This window comes from Pseudonaja textilis, chromosome 2 (genome assembly GCF_049901715.1).
Source record: "Pseudonaja textilis isolate UNSWEBS1 chromosome 2, rPseTex1.2, whole genome shotgun sequence".
Classification (NCBI taxonomy): Eukaryota; Metazoa; Chordata; class Lepidosauria; order Squamata; family Elapidae; genus Pseudonaja; species Pseudonaja textilis.
The window spans coordinates 4,933,566-4,953,902 of NC_141991.1; the positions used below are offsets into that span (position 1 = coordinate 4,933,566).

The window sequence follows — 20,337 nt, forward strand, 5'->3', positions numbered from 1 at the left end:
TCCTTGCCCTCACCACGGACGAGAGCAGCCTGTACGTACCTCGACTAGCAGGGTTTTGATCACGATGTCCCTCTGTCCTTTGGCAGGCACTTCCGCAATTTCGTTCCCACAGAGCTGGGTGGACTTCAGGGCCTCTGCTGTTATTGTAAAGTTGACTTCCCCTAGAACCAAAAAGGGACACTCAGTCAGGTGTATCCCCAGATTGCTTGAGCATCTGTGAACCGTGGGGGCTCAATGGTTAGAATGCAGTACTGCAGGCTGTTTCTGCTGACTGCCGCAGGCTGCCAGCGGTCCGAGGGTGAGAGACTCAAAAGTTGATTCAGCCTTTCATCCTTCCCAGGTCAACAAAAGGAGGACTCAGATTGTTGAGGGCGATAGGCTGATTCTATAAAGGCCTTGAGGGGTCTGTAAAGGCACAGCGAAACGGTAATTAAGCAGGGGTGGGCTTCAAACATTTTAGCAATGGGTTCTTGGCCTGGGTTGCTGGGTGGGTGTGGCCTACTCGACCTCCTGCACCACGGCTGGGGTGTTTTTGCCCTGCTCGGGCTCCGGAGGCTTTCCTCGAGCCTCCAGGAGGGAGAAAATGGCTTCCCTAGTTTCCAGAGAGCCTCCAGAGCCCGGGGAAGCCATTTTCTCCCACCTGGAGATTCAAGAAAAGCCTCCAGAGCCCAGGGAAGCCATTTTCTCTCTCCTGGAGACTCAGGGAAAGCCTCAGGAGCCCAGGGAAGCCATTTTCTCCCTCCTAGAGACTCAGGGAAAGCCTCAGGAGCCCAGGGAAGCCATTTTCTCCCTCCTGGAGACTCAGGGAAAGCCTCCGGAGCCCAGGGAAGCCATTTTCTCCCTCCTGGAGGCTCGAGGAAAGCCTCTGGAACCCAGGGAAGCCATTTTCTCCCTCCTGGAGACTCAGGGAAAGCCTCAGGAGCCCAGGGAAGCCATTTTCTCCCTCCTGGAGGCTCAAGGAAAGCCTCCAGAGCCCAGGAAGCCATTTTCTCCCTCCTGGAGGCTCGGGAAAGCCTCAGGAGCCCAGGGAAGCCATTTTCTCCCTCCTGGAGGTTCGGGAAAGCCTCAGGAGCCCAGGGAAGCCATTTTCTCCCACCTGGAGGCTTGGGGAAAGCCTCCGGAGCCCAGGGAAGCCATTTTCTCCCTCCTGGAGACTCAGGGAAAGCCTCCGGAGCCCAGGGAAGCCATTTTCTCCCTCCTGAAGACTTGGGGAAAGCCTCAGGAGCCCAGGGAAGCCATTTTCTCCATCCTGGAGACTCAGGGAAAGCCTCAGGAGCCCAGGGAAGCCATTTTCTCCCTCCTGGAGACTCGAGGAAAGCCTCCGGAGCCCGGGCAGGGCAAAAACACCCCAGCCATGGTGCAGGAGATCGAGTAGGCCACACCCACCCATCAACGGGCTCATTTTTTGCCTTCCCGAACTTCTGGGAGGCCCGTTTTTCACCCTCCGTGTGCGGCCTGCCCTTATCTGCATCCAAATCGAGCTGCGCGTGGGACTCCTGGGAGGGGCGGGGAAGGGTGGGCGGGGCCAGCCAGGAGTGGGATTTGGGGGTCCTCAGAACTGCCAAGAATCTTATTAGCTAGGGGCTCTCCTGAACCCCTGAGAACCCCAGCAGCCCACCCTGTATATAAATCTAAGTGTTACTGCTATAGCTATACTTTTTTCCTTTATTTCTTGTTTTTTTTGGGTCTGGGTAAGGACAAACAGCCAGCGGAACCCCAGGGACCTTGAGCTGGGTCTGGGCGATAAGAATCACAGACTAAGCGAGACAGTCGTTACGTGAGTTTTGCCCCATTTTACGACCTTTCCAGCTGCGGTTGTTAAGGGAAATTGCTGCCGTTGTTAAGTTAGTCACGCCGAGTTGTTAAGAAGGGGGTCCTGCTTCCCCATTGACTTTCCTGGTCAAAAGGTTGCAATAGGAGACCTGGGTGGCTCTGGGACAGTGCAACCGCCGTAAATACGAACCGTTTGCCAAGTGTCCGCATTTCGATCGTGAGACCGTGGGGGATGCGGTGAAGGTTGTGTGAAAAAATGGTCACAATGGTCATTTTTTTTCAGTGCCCTTGTAACTTTGAATAGTCACTGTTGTAAGTCAAGGACTACCTGTGCAGGGGTTTCAGTGTGGTTATACTTATAGACATAAGCAGTCATCAAACTCTCTGTCTCTCTCTCTCTCTCTCCCTCCCCCTCTTCAGATGGCTTCCGAACTTTGTGCTTGAAGTAGAAAGGAATTAAACCTTGATTTGGGGTTTTACAGATGAGATGGATAGATCTTTATAGAAGTGGCTTGTTCCAATACTTGGTGGTATTCTACCGGTTTGGCCTGGTTCGGCTGAACAGGTAGCTCCGAGGATTAGCTGCTGGGCCCACCCACCACCGGCTTGTTCATATTATTATGAAAAAAAAAACCCAAAAGTTGTGATTTGACGTTAATGCCTTATTTTACTTAACAGATAACAGATAATCAGAGTTGGAAGTGACCATACAGGTCATCTAGTCCAACCCCACTGCCCAAGCGGGAGACCCTACACCATTTCTGACAAATGGCAGTCCCATCTCTTCTTGAAGGTCTCAAGTGATGGCGCTCCCACAACTTCTGAGGACAAGCTGTTCCATTGGTTGATTGTTCTGTCAGAAAGTTTTCCCTTATTTCCAGGTTAAATCTCTCCTTGTTCAGTTTCCATCCATTATTCCTTGTCTAGCCTACAGGTGCTTTAGAAAATACCTTGCCCCTTCCTCTCTGTGGCAGCCCCTCAAATATTGGAAGACTGCTATCATGTCTCCCCTGGTCCTTCTCTTCCCTAGACTGGCCACGCCCAGTTCCTGTAACCGTTCTTCATATGTTTTAGTCCCCTAATCTTCCTGGTTGCTCGTCTCTGTACTTTTTCTAGAGTCTCAACATCTCTTTTATAATATGGTAACCAAAATTGGATGCATTATTCTAGGTGTGGTCTTACTAAAGCTTTATAGAGTGGTATTACTACCTCACTTGATCTTTACTGCCACAGAGAGAGTCGGAAGTCAATGGTTCTTTTTTCTTATCCTTCCTCACTTTTCTTCCCCTTCTTCCTCCCCACCGTTTTCCTATTTATTTGTCTATTTTGTATCTTATCTTATAACCAGTGCTGGGATTCAACTGGTGTAACAACCGGTTTGGTGAGAGCGCGCTTCGCAGACTAACGCAGGGGCAGGTGGGCGGGGCCACTTCATCGCCGGAACTACCAGTTTGCCCGAACCGGTCTGTACCGGCTGAATCTCACCCCTGCTTGTAACCCAATAAAAAAAAGTATATGGAATATATGCATGCTGAGGCATGAGCCTAAGAAGCCATGTTTAACCTTCAGCACTTACCCAGAGTTTTGGGAGTAACTTTCCATGAGACTGTTTTCCTTCCATCCACGGGAAGACAATAGGAAGCCTGTTCCTTGTCCACAGGGGAAGCATCGAAGTCGGGAGAAAGCAATAGCGATATGCTGACCTGTCGATGGCCAGAAAGGAGTTAGATGGAAGAAGATCACCGTTGCCTCATGTTGAGGTAATTCCCCGTTAGGAGAATGAGTGCACACAGGGAGACGTAGTGAGAGTGGTGAGGAATAATACACAACCAGCACACAGATACACTGTATAGTAAAATGTAGGTTTTTACTTTCACTAAACGGTTAAGCAAAGTCCAACAAGCAGTCCAAGTCATACACGGTTAAAGCAGTCAGTTTTTCAGTCCAGGGATAATCCAAATATCAAAGTCCAGTATCATAAACAGTTCAGCACCAGACTTACAGCAATCCAAGAAGAACAACGATCAGCAACATTCAGGAACCCAAAACAACGAACATCAGAACATCGACCAACTAGCAACTATCAACAACAGGATTAAACAACCCAGGTTTCTGGTTCCATCTTATGGCCGTTTGAGGAACCACACCCAATTACAATTTTAGCATTCCCTTAAAGAGACAGTATTAAAGGTCTACCCTGGTTTATATATTTCCAACCCAACTGTTAGGTGACTATCAATTTCTAACACCTCACAGGCTCACAGAACAAGGAGGAAGAGGAGATGAACGCCACCCCAAATGTCAGATGGGCCTCCAGCAGATGTGGAGAATCTGAGCCCTTCCAAAATCTCGCTGGACTACATCCCCCAGCTGCGCTGGGTAGCAGTTAACTCTGAGGGAGGCCGAGAGCTGTAGTTCAACAATATCAATTCTAGGTTGCATGAACACAGGGATAGAATCAAGTCCATGAGAAGGGTTGCTACCACTTAATAATGCTGTCAGGGGTGGGCCGTAACTAATGTTATGTCCGGTTCGGTGAGCCACCAAATCCTACCCCTCCTACCTTGCCCCGGCCCTCGCAGGAGTCTCCACATGGCCCATTTTGGATGTGAGGTAAGTACAGGGCCTCCCGGAGGCTCCAGAAGGCCAGAAACGGGCCTGTTTCTGGCCTCCAGAGCCCAAGGGAGGCCATTTTCACTCTCCCAGAGGTTTGAGGAAAGCCTCCGGAGCCTGGGAAAACGCCGCCCCTGCCCCGCCGTGCTGCAGGAGGCCGACTACGCCATGCCCACCATGGCCACACACACCCAGCAACTGGGCAAAGAACCGGTTGCTGAAATTTTCGAAGCCCACCCCTTAATGCCATACTGAATCTACACTTAGAATACAGTTACTACAACCAGTTTTTCCCAAAGGTGCTTTTTCAGGAGGCAATTGGTGTCAGCGTTCCAAGGAACCTCCATTCCAATCAGTCATTCCGAGATGAGCATAATCTCAGAAGTACCTTTATTAGAAGAGCACCTGGCACATCTGTGGAATTTCGATACTAAAAGTTTCCCGGACTCCCCACAATGTCCCAAAACTACAAACCATCCCCTTTTCCCCCTCATCTTCACATCACATGAACCAATCCCAGAGTAAATTCCGTTTTTCTTCTGCGTCACACTCTATGACCTGGAACGAACAAAACAATTCTATTTTGTCTACTTAGAGCTACGCAGTAAAAATCACCCCCGTCCCACTTTCTCAAGCTATGTGGCAGCGATGAATACGGATTCCAAAGCTGACAACTGGACTTTCCCGTTCTTTTTTTTTTTTTTTTTCCTCTGAAGACATTTCGCTTCTCATCCAAGAAGCTTCTTCAGCTCTGACAGGATAGTGGAAGAAGAAGCTGACAGAATGAAGCTTCTTGGATGAGAATCGAAACATCTTCAAAGGAAAAAAAAAACCGGTCAGTCCCGTCTCTGACCAATGCTTTACAAAATATTTACAGATGTATTTATTCTGTTTTTAGCCGTGTGTGTGTGTGAGAGAGAGAGAGAGAGAGAGCACGGACCCTTTCTAAATTCTGTGGTCTGGAAGATGAATTTTACAATGCATCAAAATCATGCTTTCTTTTATCATTTCTCTTCTGTACTTTTTTGGAATGAGCATTTTGAAAGCATCTCACATCCCGCTAATTTCCCGATCACAAGACGAGCTGCAAAGAGGAAGGGAAATGCTGCTCTATGGTTAAATCTGGGTTATTCAAGAACACACAAGGAAAAGTTGGTTTGTGAGAGAGTTTGCCTGATATGCAAACGGGTTCAGTGAACAAAGCGTGGTTTGCTTTAAGGCAGAGGTCCTCAAACTTGGCAACTTTAAGACTTGTGGACTTCAAATCCCAGAATTCCTCATGCTGGCTGAGGAATTCTGGGAGTTGAAGTCCACAAGTCTTAAAGTTGCCAAGTTTGGAGACCTCTGCTTTAAGGCATAGTTTGAACCCCAGTTCGGTATTGACTTCCTGGTTGTGACTGTGATGGGTGAAAGAACACACATAATTGATACTTTTCTGGTTTTTTTTCCTGGTTTATTTTTCTCCGTCTCAAACCACCCCATCAAAGAGAAAAGAAAAAAGCAGTGAAAAGGAAGGAAGAAAGGGGCCCAAACTGAAAAACCAACCACGGTTACTTTCACTCCCCATATTCTTGCTTTCGGGAAACCATGCTTCAAACAAACTTTGCCTTAAATACAGGTAGCCCTTGATCTTACGACCACAATCCCCCCCCCCCTGAAATGTCTGTCGTTAAGCAAGACAAGTTATTAAGTGAGGGTTCCCCCCCACCCATTTTATGACCTTTCTCAATACCGGCAGTGAAATAAATCACTGCGGTTAGTAAGCATGGGGTGCGTGTGACCGTGGGAGACCCTAACCGTGATCAGTGCATGCCAGTTATCAAGTGTCTAGATTTTGATCACATGACCATGGGGTCATAAATGTGAAAAACGGTCATAGATCCCTTTTATTGGTGCCAACAGTCCACTAAATGAACTGGGAACTACCTGTATACACGGCAATAGTGGGATTCAAATTTTTTTTACTACCAGTTCTGTGGGCGTTGCTTGGTGGGCGTGGTGTGGCTTGGTGGGCATGGCAGGGGAAGGATACTATAAAATCTCCATTCCGTTTCCACCCCACTAACCTGCTTTCCAGCTCCATTCTCCTTTGCAGGGCAGCGAAAGAAGACCCAGCTGATCAGCTGGGATTGGAGAGGCAGAGACTAGATGGGGGCAGGGCCAATTAGAGGTGGTATTTGCCAGTTCTCTGAACTACTCAAAATTTCCGCTACCGGTTCTCCAGAATGGGTCAGAAATTTCAACGGCTGTGAATTATATGCATTCACAGCCCGTAATGAGTCCCAAACATTGTGTGAAGAGTCCAACAGACGTCTGCCACAGTGTTTCGAGATAAGGCTGATAAGCACCCACCTTTATCTCCCTTGAAATGCTGCCGACTAAATTGCCAATGAGCTCTACGAGGCCAAATGGAGCACACAGTCAATACGGAGCTTCAGAGTTTAAACCGATCAGAACGAACAAAGTTGCTTCCTGCAAAGGCTCATGTCCCTTTGCTCCTCCTTTATGTCGTATGGGAGGGGGCCTATCATCTCCAAGCCTTACTCTCGAGTAGCCTTACACTTTTGTCTTAACTGCTCTTGCCTTCTGGCAGCTCTGAGCAAGCGCGCACTGGGAACAGGCTTCCCCTGTTCCTCTGCCTCGCTGATGTCAGATTCTGGAGGCTCTGGAGTCAACACGTAACTCCCAGATGGTCCTGGCCCCATCTCTGGGTTGGACGCAGATCCCTTGGTCCAAGCCCTCCCCAGACTCCAGGACTGGCCCGTGTTCCTCTCCACTTTGCTGCCATCTCCGTAGGCCACCGGCGGACCACAACAGGCCATGCCTCCAGAGAGAAATCGATGCAGACAGAAAGAGAATGGAGGCGGCAAAGATGGAAGGGTTCCTCACCTGCATAGGGTGTTTCAGATAACTGAAGATGGTGGCCTTCAGGGCAAAGATTTCTTCCCGTATTACGCTGTATGGCTGGGTGACCTCAACGAAGAACGGCTGGATGGCCTTGAGGTAGGTGGTTTGGGCCAGGCCGAAGCCCACGGCGGGGGACAAGCAGAAGGCTCCCGCTCTCCAATCTGTGATGGTGTCGGGAATGGTGACGGGCACGGTGAGCTCGGTCTCACTGCTGAGGGAGGCAAGAGAAACAGAGGGGGCGATGAATTTCCCCAAGCAATACAGGTAGTCCTCAACGTACGACCACCATTGTTTTGTAGCCCAAAGGGTTTGTCGCTAAGCGAGAAATTTGTTAAGCGAGCTTGTTCCCGCTTTGCGACTTTCCTTGCCACGTGGGGCTCAAGTGAATCACTGAGGTGATTCACTGAGCGACAGGGTCGTTAAGTGAGTCCGGCTTCCCCGTCGACTTGGCTTGTCAGAAGGTTGCAAAAGGGGATCAAGTGACCACCTGGGACACAGCAACCATCATAAATAAGAAGCAGTTGCCAAGCATCCGAATTTTGATCGCACCATCCTGGGGAATACTGCAACGGTCGCAAGTGTGAAAAATGGTCATAAGTCGCTTTTTTTTTCAGTGATGGTGTAACACTGAACGGTCCTTAACTGAACTGTTGTAAGTCAAGGACCACCTGCATTTTCCTGGCCTGACAAAGTGAGAAAACCATCAACTTATAACCGTTTGTTTAATGACCATTCAAAGTTACAACAGGACTGGAAAAAAGGAAACTGGTGACCATTTTTCACACTTACAACGGTTGCAGTATCCCGGAGGTCAAAATCTGGATATTTAAGCAACTGACTCGTATTTATGACGGTGGCCGTGTCCAGGGGTCTTGTGATCGCCTTGTGTGACCCACTGACAAGCAGAGTAAGGGAGGAGGGGAAGCCAGATTCACTTAGCAACCGGGTTACTAGCTTGAACCACCGCAGTGATTCACTTAACCGTGGCAAGAAAGGTCGTAAAAATGGGGCACAACTCCCTTAACGACTGTCTTGCTTAGCGGCATCAATTTTGGACTCGGTGTCAACTCATAAACCACTTCTGCGGTCTTTTTTAGAGTCGCCAACAGAAGAGGGGGGAGCAGCTTGCATTCCATAAATGGTTAGTAACTAGGTGACTGAAACTTCTGCCGAGCAAAATTCTAACCGGAGAGTATGATTGGTGACTCCGGACTATGGATGTGTCCCATTGGAGAATATGAATGATGATACACCCAGGGGATGGGGGAAGACCAGGGTGAAGGGTGACCATGAGTTATGGGTCACAGAGTCGGTTACATCCAGGCAGTGCTGGCCTATTAACTCCCAATAAATGATTTTGAAAGTTTTCGAAGTTTGGCTCAAGACTCATGATTTAAATGACGGGGTGAACTGCCGGAATCCTGACACTCAGTTGTGGTCATGAAGTTGAGATGGGAAGTTCAGAATTGTGACATATAAATAAATAAATAAATAAATAAATTAAGTCCTCGACTTAACGACCACCACTGAGGAGAGGCTCTTATCTATGAGTACATCTACAAATGTATACAGTATCTACTAGCAGCTATAAGCAGGGGTCAGCTGATGGGGGTGTTCTCAGGGATTCGGGGAGAGCCCCTAGCTAAGATTCTGTGCGGAGAACCTCCAAATCCCACTCCTGGCTGGCCCCTCCTACCCCACCCCTCCCCTCCCAAAAGTCCCCACGCAGCCTGTTTTGGATGCATGTAACTGCAGGGCGTGCACGGAGGCTCGGGGAAAGTGAAAAACGAGCCTCCCGGAAGTTTGGGAAGGCCAGAAATGGGCCCGGAACCCGGGAGAGGCCATTTTTGCCCTTCCAGAGGCTCAAGGCGAAAAACGGGCCTCCCGGAAGTTCGGGAAGGCCAGAAATGGGCCCAGAACCCAGGAGAGGCCATTTTTGCCCTTCCAGAGGCTCGAGGAGAAAAACGAGCCTCCCGGATGTTCGGGAAGGCTGGAAATGGGCCCGGAGCCCGGAGAGGCCATTTTGCCCTTCCAGAGGCTCGAGGGAAAAGCGGGCTCCCGGAAGTTCGGGAAGGCTGGAAATGGGCCCGGAGCCGGAGAGGCCATTTTGCCCTTCCAGAGGCTCGAGGAGAAAAGCGAGCCTCCCGGATGTTCGGGAAGGCTGGAAATGGGCCGGGCCGGGAGGCCATTTTCCTTCCAGAGGCTCAAGGCAAACGGGCTCCCGGAAGTTCGGGAAGGCCAGAAATGGGCCCGGAGCCCGGGAGAGGCCATTTTTGCCCTTCCAGAGGCTTGAGGCGAAAAACGGGCCTCCCGGAAGTTCAGGAAGGCCGGAAATGGGCCCGGAGCCCGGGAGAGGCCATTTTTGCCCTTCCAGAGGCTCGAGGCGAAAAACGGGCCTCCCGGAAGTTCGGGAAGGCCGGAAATGGGCGCCACACCCACCCAGCAACCAGGCAGAGAACCCTTTGTTAAAAGTTTTGAACCCTGGCTATAAGGTCTTAAAAATTTCTCCCTGAAGAGCTACCGATTCCACCAAACATAGAATCCTTTGGATTACCCAAGCTGTTTTAAGGACCATATCCAGGTTTCTGGGAAGTAGCTCCGGATGGTTGTTTCCACAGCATTTGCGATTGCGTCCTCCATTTTGAATTCTGCAACTTCTGTTGATGCCAGACGTCCCACGTGGACGCCTCCTGCCATTGGATCTGCCAAGAGAAAAAGCGTGCATTTTGTATTTTAGCATCTCCAAGCTGTCCTTCAAGATGAATTCTCCAAAGCAACACCCATCACCCTCACGAACATTTAAAAGATAATCATTACCATGTCTCTGAGAGCCACAAGCACTCAGGAGTGTTAAACGAAGAGAAGGAAGTGCAGGAAAGAAAGTGTGAGGGACACTTTCTCCAACAAAAGTCAAGAGGGTAGCTGCAGCTAAGCAACCAACCAAGACAAACAGTCTTTGATTGGTGGTTATATCTCATCAATTTGATTCTTATTCTTATCATCCATATCCTCACCCTTATCCTCATTTTTACATTAGCCAGAAGATCACAACGCTATTGCAGAGTTGTACTTTGGCTTGCCAATTTACCACCTCTGTTATAGGACACACTTGCACACTTCCCAAGATGTGCCACAAGAAGGTGAGCTCATTTCATACCCCCCCCCCAAAAAAAACCCATGAGTGGCTCTTCCTACAGCATCACCCAAGGTCTCCCCTCACTTCCTCGGAGCTGCCTTGCAAACGGGTGCTGCAACTGGGTAGGTTCAGAGCCAGCAGGAATCTGACTGCCCACACGGAGCACCAACCCGTCTGTCCACCAAAATGCTACCTAATTATCTGCTCGCATAGAAACATGCTTTCGAATTGTGAGGTGGACAGAAGCTGAGGCGGAGTGACGGGAGCTCACACCATCACACAGTGCTAGGACTCAAACCCCTGGAGCACAGACCGTCTCCAGAGTTGTTAAGCCGCTGAGTCATCGTGCTTTGTTGATTCTTACTCAGTACCAAGTTCAGCGGGCCAGGGACCGGTTCCATGGAGAAAGGTTTTCCTGACAGACCGGAGGAGGCATTTTTTCGCCTGCTGCCTGCATCTTGTGGGTTGCGTGGCCTGGTTGCTGGCATGCCACAAACTGGTGCCGATCCATGGGCTGGGCACCCCTGACATAGATATTCTGCATAATTGGTCCCTAACTGGGTCCTCCATCTTTACTAACAGCCCCTCCATCAACCCCTGTAAGAGAGTCCATTTCCCTTGCTACTTGTTGTCCGGTTCTTCTCGTTCCTTCCACCATCTTTTCTGTCACGGGAGTCTTCTCAAGAAAGCCAGGTTTTTACATAATATGATAGTTTGAGCCTGAACCTTCGTGCCCAAGTGAGAACTTGGGAGTTGCTGTGTTCAATGACTCCTTGGTTTGTCTTTTTAGCTGTCCACTCTGCCCCCAGGAGCCTCATCCAACACCAGAGTCCAAAGGTGTCAAGAATTTTCCTTTCCTGCCTCATCTTACGGACATAAAGAAGAGACGGGGCTTTAATGGGGCAGTTGTAGCCACCATCTTGACTTTTTTGACCTTCAAATGCAATCGATAAATAAGTAGAGGAGCTTCCCCCTTCCACCCTTATCAGTTCACTTCAGATTCTTACAGTAATCCCGGGTGTGGCAAATATTGGGCTTGTATATCTGGGTGCTTGTAAACGGTTTGAAGCCAATGTCCTGTAAAATGAGCAGAAATTCACTATGAAATATTACAGAAAGTGTGGAAAAGAAACACACCCACACACCCCATTTCTCTCTTTTTCTCCCCCTCAATCCATCAATCTGTCCATCTATTATCCATCTATAATCCACCTAGTGTGCTGTCTTAAACTGGTTAGAAAATAAAGATGGATGTGACAATGCACCCTTTTTATTTTGAGGATGTGTCAAAAACACAACAACACTCCCCTTTTTCATGACCTTATAACTCCTTTATTCGGGGTAGAATTGGGGCCACTGGATGGAGCTGAGCATTGACTGGCCGGATACCCTTCCTGACACCATGCTTAAATTCACATCAGATATTTTTTTCTTTGCGCCCTGGGAGAGAAGTATCTGCCACTACCTAGGTTTGAACTCTCAACCTTCCAAGTGAGAGGCAAGCATCTTTATCAGTAGGCCCTCATGGCAGCTCAACCTACAATATGTTATGAAAAGTATGACACCAAGACTTGGGACTCAGCTTACCAAAATGAAAATCTAGCATGAGGTTGATCTCCAACATCAGAGGGGAAAAAAATACGACAGATACAAAGGAAATCTGCCAATGTTTTCTACGGAAACAGATTTGCAAAATCCACCCAAAGAACTGAAGCTTAATTTTACCAGAGTTGGGTCACTAATAAAGGAAAATTAAGTCCTGAATGTTAATTGGCTCCAGTTTCCAAGATACAGCTTCAGGTTGAAATTGCATCAAAATAATTCAAAATTATGAGAGGGTGGTGTATGATTATACTCCATAAATTTTCTGCAAAATGTGATACAGCAGTGAGAATGGTACCACACCAATCATTATAAATTTATCTTTCTATTGATACCATTAGACACAAGGACAGGTTTCCCCCCATGCCATCACTCTGCTAAACAACTCCCACAACACTGTCAAACTACTGTATTTACTAAGATTGTATCACTATTCTTCTTCTCATCTTTCCTATTACTTATCTCCTTTTCTACTTATGGCTGTAACTTCTTCGCTTGTATCTTTACGATTTATATTGCTTTATGTAGTTTCCTAGAACAATTTATGTTGATTCTATTTCTATCACTAAGTGTTGTATCTTATGATTTATGAATAATGTATTTTATGATTACTATGATCATGATTTATCACTTATAGTTTTTATGTACAATGAGAGCTTATGCACCGAAGACAAATTCCTTGTGTGTCCAATCATACTTGGCCAATAAAGAATTCTATCCTTGTCCTGTCCTGTCCTGTCCTGTCCTGTCCTGTCCTGTCCTATCCTATCCTATCCTATCCTATCCTATCCTATCCTATCCACATAACTTTCCATTCATTTATTGGTTTTTCATGCTTTTTGCATGAAAAACTGGCAAGGAGAGAAGAAACTTAGAACTAAGGAGAAATTTCCTGACAGAACAATTGATCAGTGGGACAACTTTTCTCCAGAAGTTGTGAATGCTCCAACACTGGAGGTTTTTTAAAAGATGTTGGATAACCATTTGTCTGAAGTGGTGTAGGGTTTCCTGCCTCTAGACAGGGGGTTGGACTAGAAGACCTCCAAGGTCCCTTCCAACTCTTTTTATTCTATTCCTATGCTATGCTCTGCTATCCTATTTTCTATTCTTATTTTCTGTTCTATTCTATTCTATTCTATTCTATTCTATTCTATTCTATTCTATTCTACAAAGCTCTAACATCAAATTAAACGACAAAGTTCCATCTTAATTCGGTATCTAAACGGAACCTTTTGGCTTTTCTCTCGTGAACTGCAGTTGGGATCATCCCTGAGGAGATTCCGGCAGTAATCGGCAAGCATGGATGGACTCCATTTCCCTTGGTATCTTTTCTCCATGCTTGCGATGTCCTGGTGGAATCTCCCCTCATGCTCATCGCTCACTGCCGCCACAGTTCAACGACATGCCGCCTCAGAGAGGAGGGGTGGGAATTACCTCAGAATGTTCGATCGGTGTATTTTTTTTTTCCCCTTAAAAATAACCCCTTATTTTCACTCGTTTTCACCTTTGGTTGATTAAGTGCAATTTAAAGAAGATTAAAAAAAAACACCGCCTCGTTGCTCTCGGGATGGAACGGTTCAGCCTAAAACGATTGACTTCTCTAACGAGTGAAATTCTGGCAAGCGTTTTTTTGGGGGGGGGGGTGGGGGGGCTTGCCTTGAGAATTGTATAGGCATCGCCTTCCTCGTAAGAATAGGTGTCGGTCTGGTAGCGAATTCCATCCACAATGATCTTTTTGGGAGGCACGCAGGGGTTTGCGTCTGGGTCTTCCAAGTTCTCACCGCTGTAGTAGTAGCCCCTGATGTCTGTCAAAGGCAGCAGATCGTAAACCTGAAAAGAATGGAGACCCCCAGTTCAGTGCAGGTAGCCCTCGACTTGCGACCCACTTCCCCCTGGACTTTGAAGGTCTCAAGTGGGGATTGCACAACTGGGGGACGCTGTGATGCTGTAAACTGAAGCCAGTTGCCAAGCACCCAAATTGGAATCACGAGATCCTTCCTTCCTTCCTTTCTTCCTTCCCTCCCCTCCCTCTCTCTCCCATTCCTTCCTTCTTTTCCCACCTTCTTTTCCTTCCTTCCTTCCTTCCTTCCCAAAGCTCATTGAAACTAATTATTTCCTTTCTTCCTCCCTCCCTCCTCCCTTCCTTCCCTCCCTTCATCTCCCCTTCCTTCCTTCTTTCTCTACCTTCTTTTCCTTCCTTCCTTCCTATCCCTCCTTCTCTACTTCCTCCCTCTTCTCTTCCTTCCTTCTTTCCTTCTCAAAACTCATTGCTGAAACTAATTCCTTCCTTCCTACCTTCCCCTTCTCCCACCCCTCTCTCTCCCCTTCCTTCCTTCTTTTTCTTCCTTCTTTTCCTTCCTTCCTTTCCAAAACTCATTGCTGAAACTAATTCCTTCCTCCCTCCCTCCCTCCGTCTTTCCTTCCTTCCCTCCTTCCTTCCTCCCTTCCCTTTCTCCCCTCCCTCTCTCTCCCCTTCCTTCCTTCTTTTCTTTCCTTCCTTCCTTCCCAAAATTCATTGCTGAAATTAATTCCTTCCTTCCTCCCTCCCTCCCTCTTTCCTTCCTTCCCTCCTTCCTTCCTCCCTTCCCTTTCTCCCCTCCCCTCTCTCCCCTTCCTTCCTTTTCTTTCCTTCCTTCCTTCCCAAAATTCATTGCTGAAACTAATTCCTTCCTTCCTCCCTCCCTTCTTTCCTTCCTTCCTCCCTCCCCTCTCCTTCTTTCCCTCCCTCCCTCCCTCCCTATCCTTCCTCCCTCCCTCTTTCCTTCCTTCCTCTCTCTCCTTCCTTCCTTCCCTCCCTCCCTTTCTTCTCCCTTCTTTCTTTCCCTTCCTTCTTTCCTCCCTCCCTCCCTCCCTCCCTCCCTCTTATTCCTTCCTTCCTTCCCTTCCATTTCTGATGAACCTTCCAGAACCATGGACCCTACAGATCCCTAAGCCAATCAAATTGACTCATTTTTTTCCCCTTTTTTTCTCCAGACAGCATATTGGCTGCAAATGATTGGAAAGCCGGCACTGCCTTCCCTTTGTTGCCCCCAAAATGCCTGTGGACTCTCTGTGGCGGCTCCTTTGCTTTTACAGCACAGCAGCCATATTGTTCGAGGGGAACCTCAGGGGAGGCTCCCCCGGCTCCAATGGAGGGTGGCCGGCAGCTCAGCTCAGAAATCCTGAGAGCAATTAACCCATGGAACAGCTTGCCTCCAGAAGTTGTGGAGGTTTTTAAGAAGCGACCGGACCGGCAGCTATTTATCCGGAATGGTACAAGGCCTCCTGCTTCAGCGGGAGGAGGGGGGGAGGGGGGGGCAGACAAGAAGACCTCCAAGGTCCCATTCCAACTCCATTATTATAGGGTCATCTCAAAAGGGCTCAGGGATTCGCAGCCCGCCAAGACCGGGCTGGCAATTTGGCCTCACCGTTTGAGGGGAAAGTTCAGCTTCAGGCTTCAGAAGGAAGACGCTCTCGTCAACCGTGTGGATGGCACAGAGGGAGTTCTGGGCAGCGGCAAGATGGAGGTTGATGCTGCTGCCGGGCAGGCCTTCGCGGTCAGCAAATCGCAGGCTCACCTAAGCGACAGGAAACGTCACGAGCGTTTGCAGTGTGACTACTATTATGAGGCAATCCAGGAGCCAAACACAACACACAGAGCCTTAGACATCAACCAAGCCAAGAAACTTTGCTGAATGTCACCCATCTTGGTTTCTTAGTTTTAATTGAGCTCGTACAACGAAATCAAACACCACCTTCAGTGCACATCATGAGCATGAAAATAAACACAAACACACATCCTTCACCCTCCACACACTGAACTGAAAACCCCCGACGTCGCACCAACACTGCACTATACAGTAGAATTCAACAGAGCTACTGTCCTGTTTTTCTTTTGTAGCCGCTTTTCAGCCTATTTGTCCTTGTTTTTATTTTCTTGTATCGTCTGCCAGATGGTAATAATTCAAAAAAAAAGGGTGTCCAGGATCAGATGGATCTTTGAGAAGGTTTTGAACTTTCTTAAGGCAGTGGGAGCTATAAACCTCTTCCAAAGAGGGGAGAGGGCAACCCGTGATCTTCTGGGCAATGACCTTAACCCTCTGGAGTGCTTTCCTATCTGCCACTGTGCAAACCATACAGAGGTGCAGTAAGTTAAGATACTCTCTATGATGCAGCGGTAGAAGGTCACCAGAAGGTTTTCACTGAATTATTGTTTTCTGAGAAGCCTCTGCTGGGCCCTTTTGACCAGGGTTGCAATGTGGGCACCCCAGGTCAGGTCCTCTTTTATGGTAACACCCAGAAACTTAAAACTGGCCCCTTGCTCCACTCGGTCTCTATTGATAAGCAAGGGGCTGGATGTCTGATCTGTTCCTTCGACAATCCACTATAAGCTCCTTGGTCTTATTGCTGTTAAGGACCAAGTTATTGTCTCCACATCACAAAAGCGACCAGTCCACCTCATCTCGATAGGCAGACTCATCCCGCCGGAAATGAGCCCCACCACTGTTCTTGCCATTAAAAGACCCCTTTCCGGCAGCTTTGCTTCGTTATTCCATTTATTCTTCCAAGCGTTGTTTCCCGGCTGGAAGAATCCACACCGGGAGGCATTTGTTGGCACCCTACCTTATTTGCGAAACAGGGCTCCACGGGGAAATCGGCAGAGTGCACCACGAGTTCTCCGTTATCCAAAATTGTGTACACGAGCAAGCGGGCCAGAGGAGCGATCGTGATATCCACAGGGAGGTCCAAGTTGAACGTTCCTGGTTAAAGAACAGACATTTTTCAGGGAGGCCGAGAAACCGCAAAGAATTAAGGCCAGGGCGATCCATTGGAAAGAGTTCCGTTCCCTGAGGTAACACTAGAGCAAAGTCTAACAATGACCTGAGAAAAGGGGTCCACAAACCCCACTCCCCCCGGGCTGTGGCCCATTCAGAACCGGGCCGCACAAGTGGTGGGCGATTGTGCTGTGTATGCAGCTCCACTTGTGTAAGTGGCGGGCCTTCATGGAATTGTGTGCACAAGTGCAAATTTCCACCGCTCACATGGAGCCATCCCCTCTTCTCCCCGCCATCCTCTGCTTGTGTTTTGCACTTGAAACAGTTTTCTTTTCAGGTGGGGAGGGGGAGTAGAACTCCTTAGCATCAGAGCGTGTTAATAATCACATAGGAAATACTAATGCTCTGATGGTCATTTGGAAAAATCCTTTCTTAGTGAGTACCTAGAAGCCAAGAGGAGCATACATGCCAAATTTCAAAGTTTGTAGGCTTTATGGTTCTGGAGATTTTGTGATGACGCGTGAGTGGTATTTCGCTTTTATATAGATAATGTCTGCATGTCACACACACGGTAAGGATCTCTTCAAATGCGATCTATATATATTTCGGTGTAATACTGGTGCAGGTGAGGTATTGATTAATAAAAATTCACAGAACCTGCCTGTGTGAAATTATCTTCCATTGACATAACGGCCATCAACATATTTTGGAATGCGCTCTTCCAATTAATGTGGCCATACTTTGGAGATGAGATTTTATTAGCATTTCGGGCAAAAAATGGAATAAGAGACCGACTCTTTCATCGGTTCATTCATTCCCAAAGGAAAATGGGTGGAAGGAAAGTGGAAAGAGAAGGAAAAACAGTTTTTTACCTTTATTATGCTTTTCTTTCAAGGGATGTGTACCTGACTTCACAATATCCCCTCTGGACACCACCTTTGAGGAAAAAAAAACAAAAAGATTTATTGTCGAGATCTCTGTAGTTGGGTGGGATCTAAGAAAGAAAAACTGCTCAACAGATAACAGATAATCAGAGTTGGAAGGGACCTTGTAGGTCATCTAGTCCAACAGGAGTCCCTACACCATTTCTGACAGATGGGAATCCAATCTCTTCTCGAAAGTCTCAACTGATGGCGCTCCCACAACTTCTGAGGGCAACTTCTGTTCCATTGGTTGATTGTTCTCCCTGTCAGAAAGTTTCTCCTTATTTCCAGGTTAAATCTCTCCTTGTTCACTTTCCATCCATTATTCCTTCTCTGGCCTTCGGGTGCTTTGGGAAATAGCTTGACCCTCTTCCTCTCTGTGGCAGCCCTTCAAATATTGGAAGACCGCTGTCATGTCTCCCCTGGTCCTTCTCTTCACTAGACTAGCCATGTCCAGTTCCTGTAACCGTTCTTCATATGTTTTAGTCTCCAGTCCCCTCATCATCCTGGTTGCTCTTCTCTGCCCTTTTTCTAGAGTCTCAACATCTTTTTTATAGTGCTTAAATAACCAAGCCACGCCAACTGAACCAGTGGTAAAAAAAAAAATTGAATCTCACTACTGCTCCACATGTCTCTTGTACTACACCTTTACTCCTTAGATACTCCCTCCCCTCCATTCCTCTTCCTGCTTCGGCCCTTGTGAGTGAAATAAAGGCCACTTTGTTCCTACTTACCAAGTAGTGAAAGAAAACTTCTTTGTCCTTTATGACCTCTGAATTGAGAATGTAATGGACCGGGATCACCGCATCTTGCCCGCATTTTAGTTTGCCAGGAAGCTTTTGAATGTTGAGGTAGCTTTGACTTGGAGAATGGAAACGTGATACTGTGACGTAGGCAGACCGATGTTCAGGGAAGACCCAGTTTGAATCGTAACAGTGCGGTACTTCTGCATAACTTGCCTGGCAAAGAAGAGGAAGGATAACCAATTATCATCATCATCATCATCATATACACTGGACAGTTGAAGGAAAAAATGCACTGGGGGAATATTCTACAGAGGAATTGGTTCTGCAACCCAACACGACAGGCACAGACCCCAGAGAGTAATTAGGACTGCAGAAAAAACAATTGCCACCAACCTGCCTTCCATTGAGGACCTGTATACTGCAGGAATCAAAAAGAGGACTGTGAAAATATTTACAGACCCCTCACATCCCGGACATAAACTGTTTCAATTCCTTCCCTCAAAATGACGCTATAGAGCAGGGGTCGCCAACCTTTTGGACCTCGGGGAGCCCAAACTCATAATTTTAAATCTCGCGGACCAGAGACTCTGGGAAAATCCCCCAAAAAGTCTGCAGGAAAATTCCCCACTCTGTTTTCCTACCGATCGATCATTCTTTATTTGGGATCACAGGATACCGTCTCCAGCTCCGTTCTCAGGGGAAGAGAGAGAGAGAGAGAGACTTTTGGCTTCATGCAAGGAAAACAGCAGAAATCTTTCTTTCTCTCCCCCAAACTCCGCCAGAATGGCACAGCCCCTTGGAGCAGGAGGCCTTGCAGAGTCCCAAAGACTCATTTCTGGTGGAGTTTGGGGGAGGGAAAGAAAGACCGTTGCTGCTTTCCTTGGGTGCAGCCAAAAGCAGAAGAAGAAAGAAGTGGAAAAAAACAGCCCGGTGGCCAAGTGAGGCGCATGGGGCAAGTTCCCCGCCTTCCACATTACCTTGTGTTGTTCGCAATGCGAGCGATGCAAGCCTTGTGTTCTGTAAGCTGTCTGAAAGAACCAGCTAGAGACTCATAATTTAAATGGAGGTGACTACTGGAGCCCTGACACAGGCATCCCCAGGGTCATCTTCTGCCGGCTTTCAGAGTGAAACAACCCACATGGTCCTCCCCCCTTATACATTCCCCCAAAGGTGAGAAAACCTCAGGGTGCTTAGGCACCAGGATAAAGGTTATAAAACAACAGTTGTCAGAAGTAGGAATAAAGAAATATACTCCCCTCCCCCTTTCCCTAGTTGAAGGGCAGTATCATTTTAGGGATCTGACACAACCATGAACTGGACGATTGACAATCTCCATTGGCGTTTAACACACAGCAGATGTCGATTCTGCAAAGGAGCTGAAGAAACCGTGAACCACCTCGCTAGCTGCTGCAAGAAGATCCACCCAGATCCAGACTGACTACAAGCATGACAAAGTGGCAACAGTGGTGCATTGGAAGATCTGCAAGAGCAAAAACGGGCAGGATCTAGAAAATAGACAAAGTCATAGGAAAGGAAGAAGCCAAAGTGCTCCAAGACTTTTTAGAATTCAGCCAGACAAACTGTCAGACCTGCCCCAATCCGATCCGTTGGGAAAGAAAAGCCTTCGGCTCCATTTGGTTAAAGCAAAGGGTTCTTTTACTAAGGATGTTGGCTGCAGCAAAGTCAAGCCAGCTCTGAAATCTCCCGCGCTCGCTAGATACAAACATGAGGTGTAAGTTTGCCCCCAGCCATTCCCTTCCCCCTTGTTAGGAATATAAGTCACCTAACAGGTATTTGGGTTAGAAATATATAAACCAGGATAAACATTTTAGTATTATGTCTTTAAAGAGATTGCAAAAACTGCAATTGGGTGTGGTTTTTCA

At 47.7% G+C, this 20,337-nt stretch overlaps 1 protein-coding gene across 1 annotated transcript in view; it reads right to left on the reverse strand.

Moving 5' to 3' along the window:
• LOC113450239 (alpha-2-macroglobulin-like) overlaps nucleotides 1-20,337 on the reverse strand; it is an 81,766-nt gene that overhangs the window by 32,021 nt on the left and 29,408 nt on the right. The window contains exons 12-21 of the mRNA XM_087927695.1: nucleotides 18,443-18,667; nucleotides 17,658-17,721; nucleotides 16,634-16,770; nucleotides 15,439-15,588; nucleotides 13,688-13,861; nucleotides 11,437-11,506; nucleotides 9,848-9,995; nucleotides 7,276-7,504; nucleotides 3,350-3,476; nucleotides 40-161 (exon numbers count right to left, since the gene is read on the reverse strand). Of these exons, the coding sequence (XP_087783821.1) occupies nucleotides 40-161; nucleotides 3,350-3,476; nucleotides 7,276-7,504; nucleotides 9,848-9,995; nucleotides 11,437-11,506; nucleotides 13,688-13,861; nucleotides 15,439-15,588; nucleotides 16,634-16,770; nucleotides 17,658-17,721; nucleotides 18,443-18,667 (1,446 nt within the window). The remainder of the gene's footprint in view (nucleotides 1-39; nucleotides 162-3,349; nucleotides 3,477-7,275; nucleotides 7,505-9,847; nucleotides 9,996-11,436; nucleotides 11,507-13,687; nucleotides 13,862-15,438; nucleotides 15,589-16,633; nucleotides 16,771-17,657; nucleotides 17,722-18,442; nucleotides 18,668-20,337) is intronic.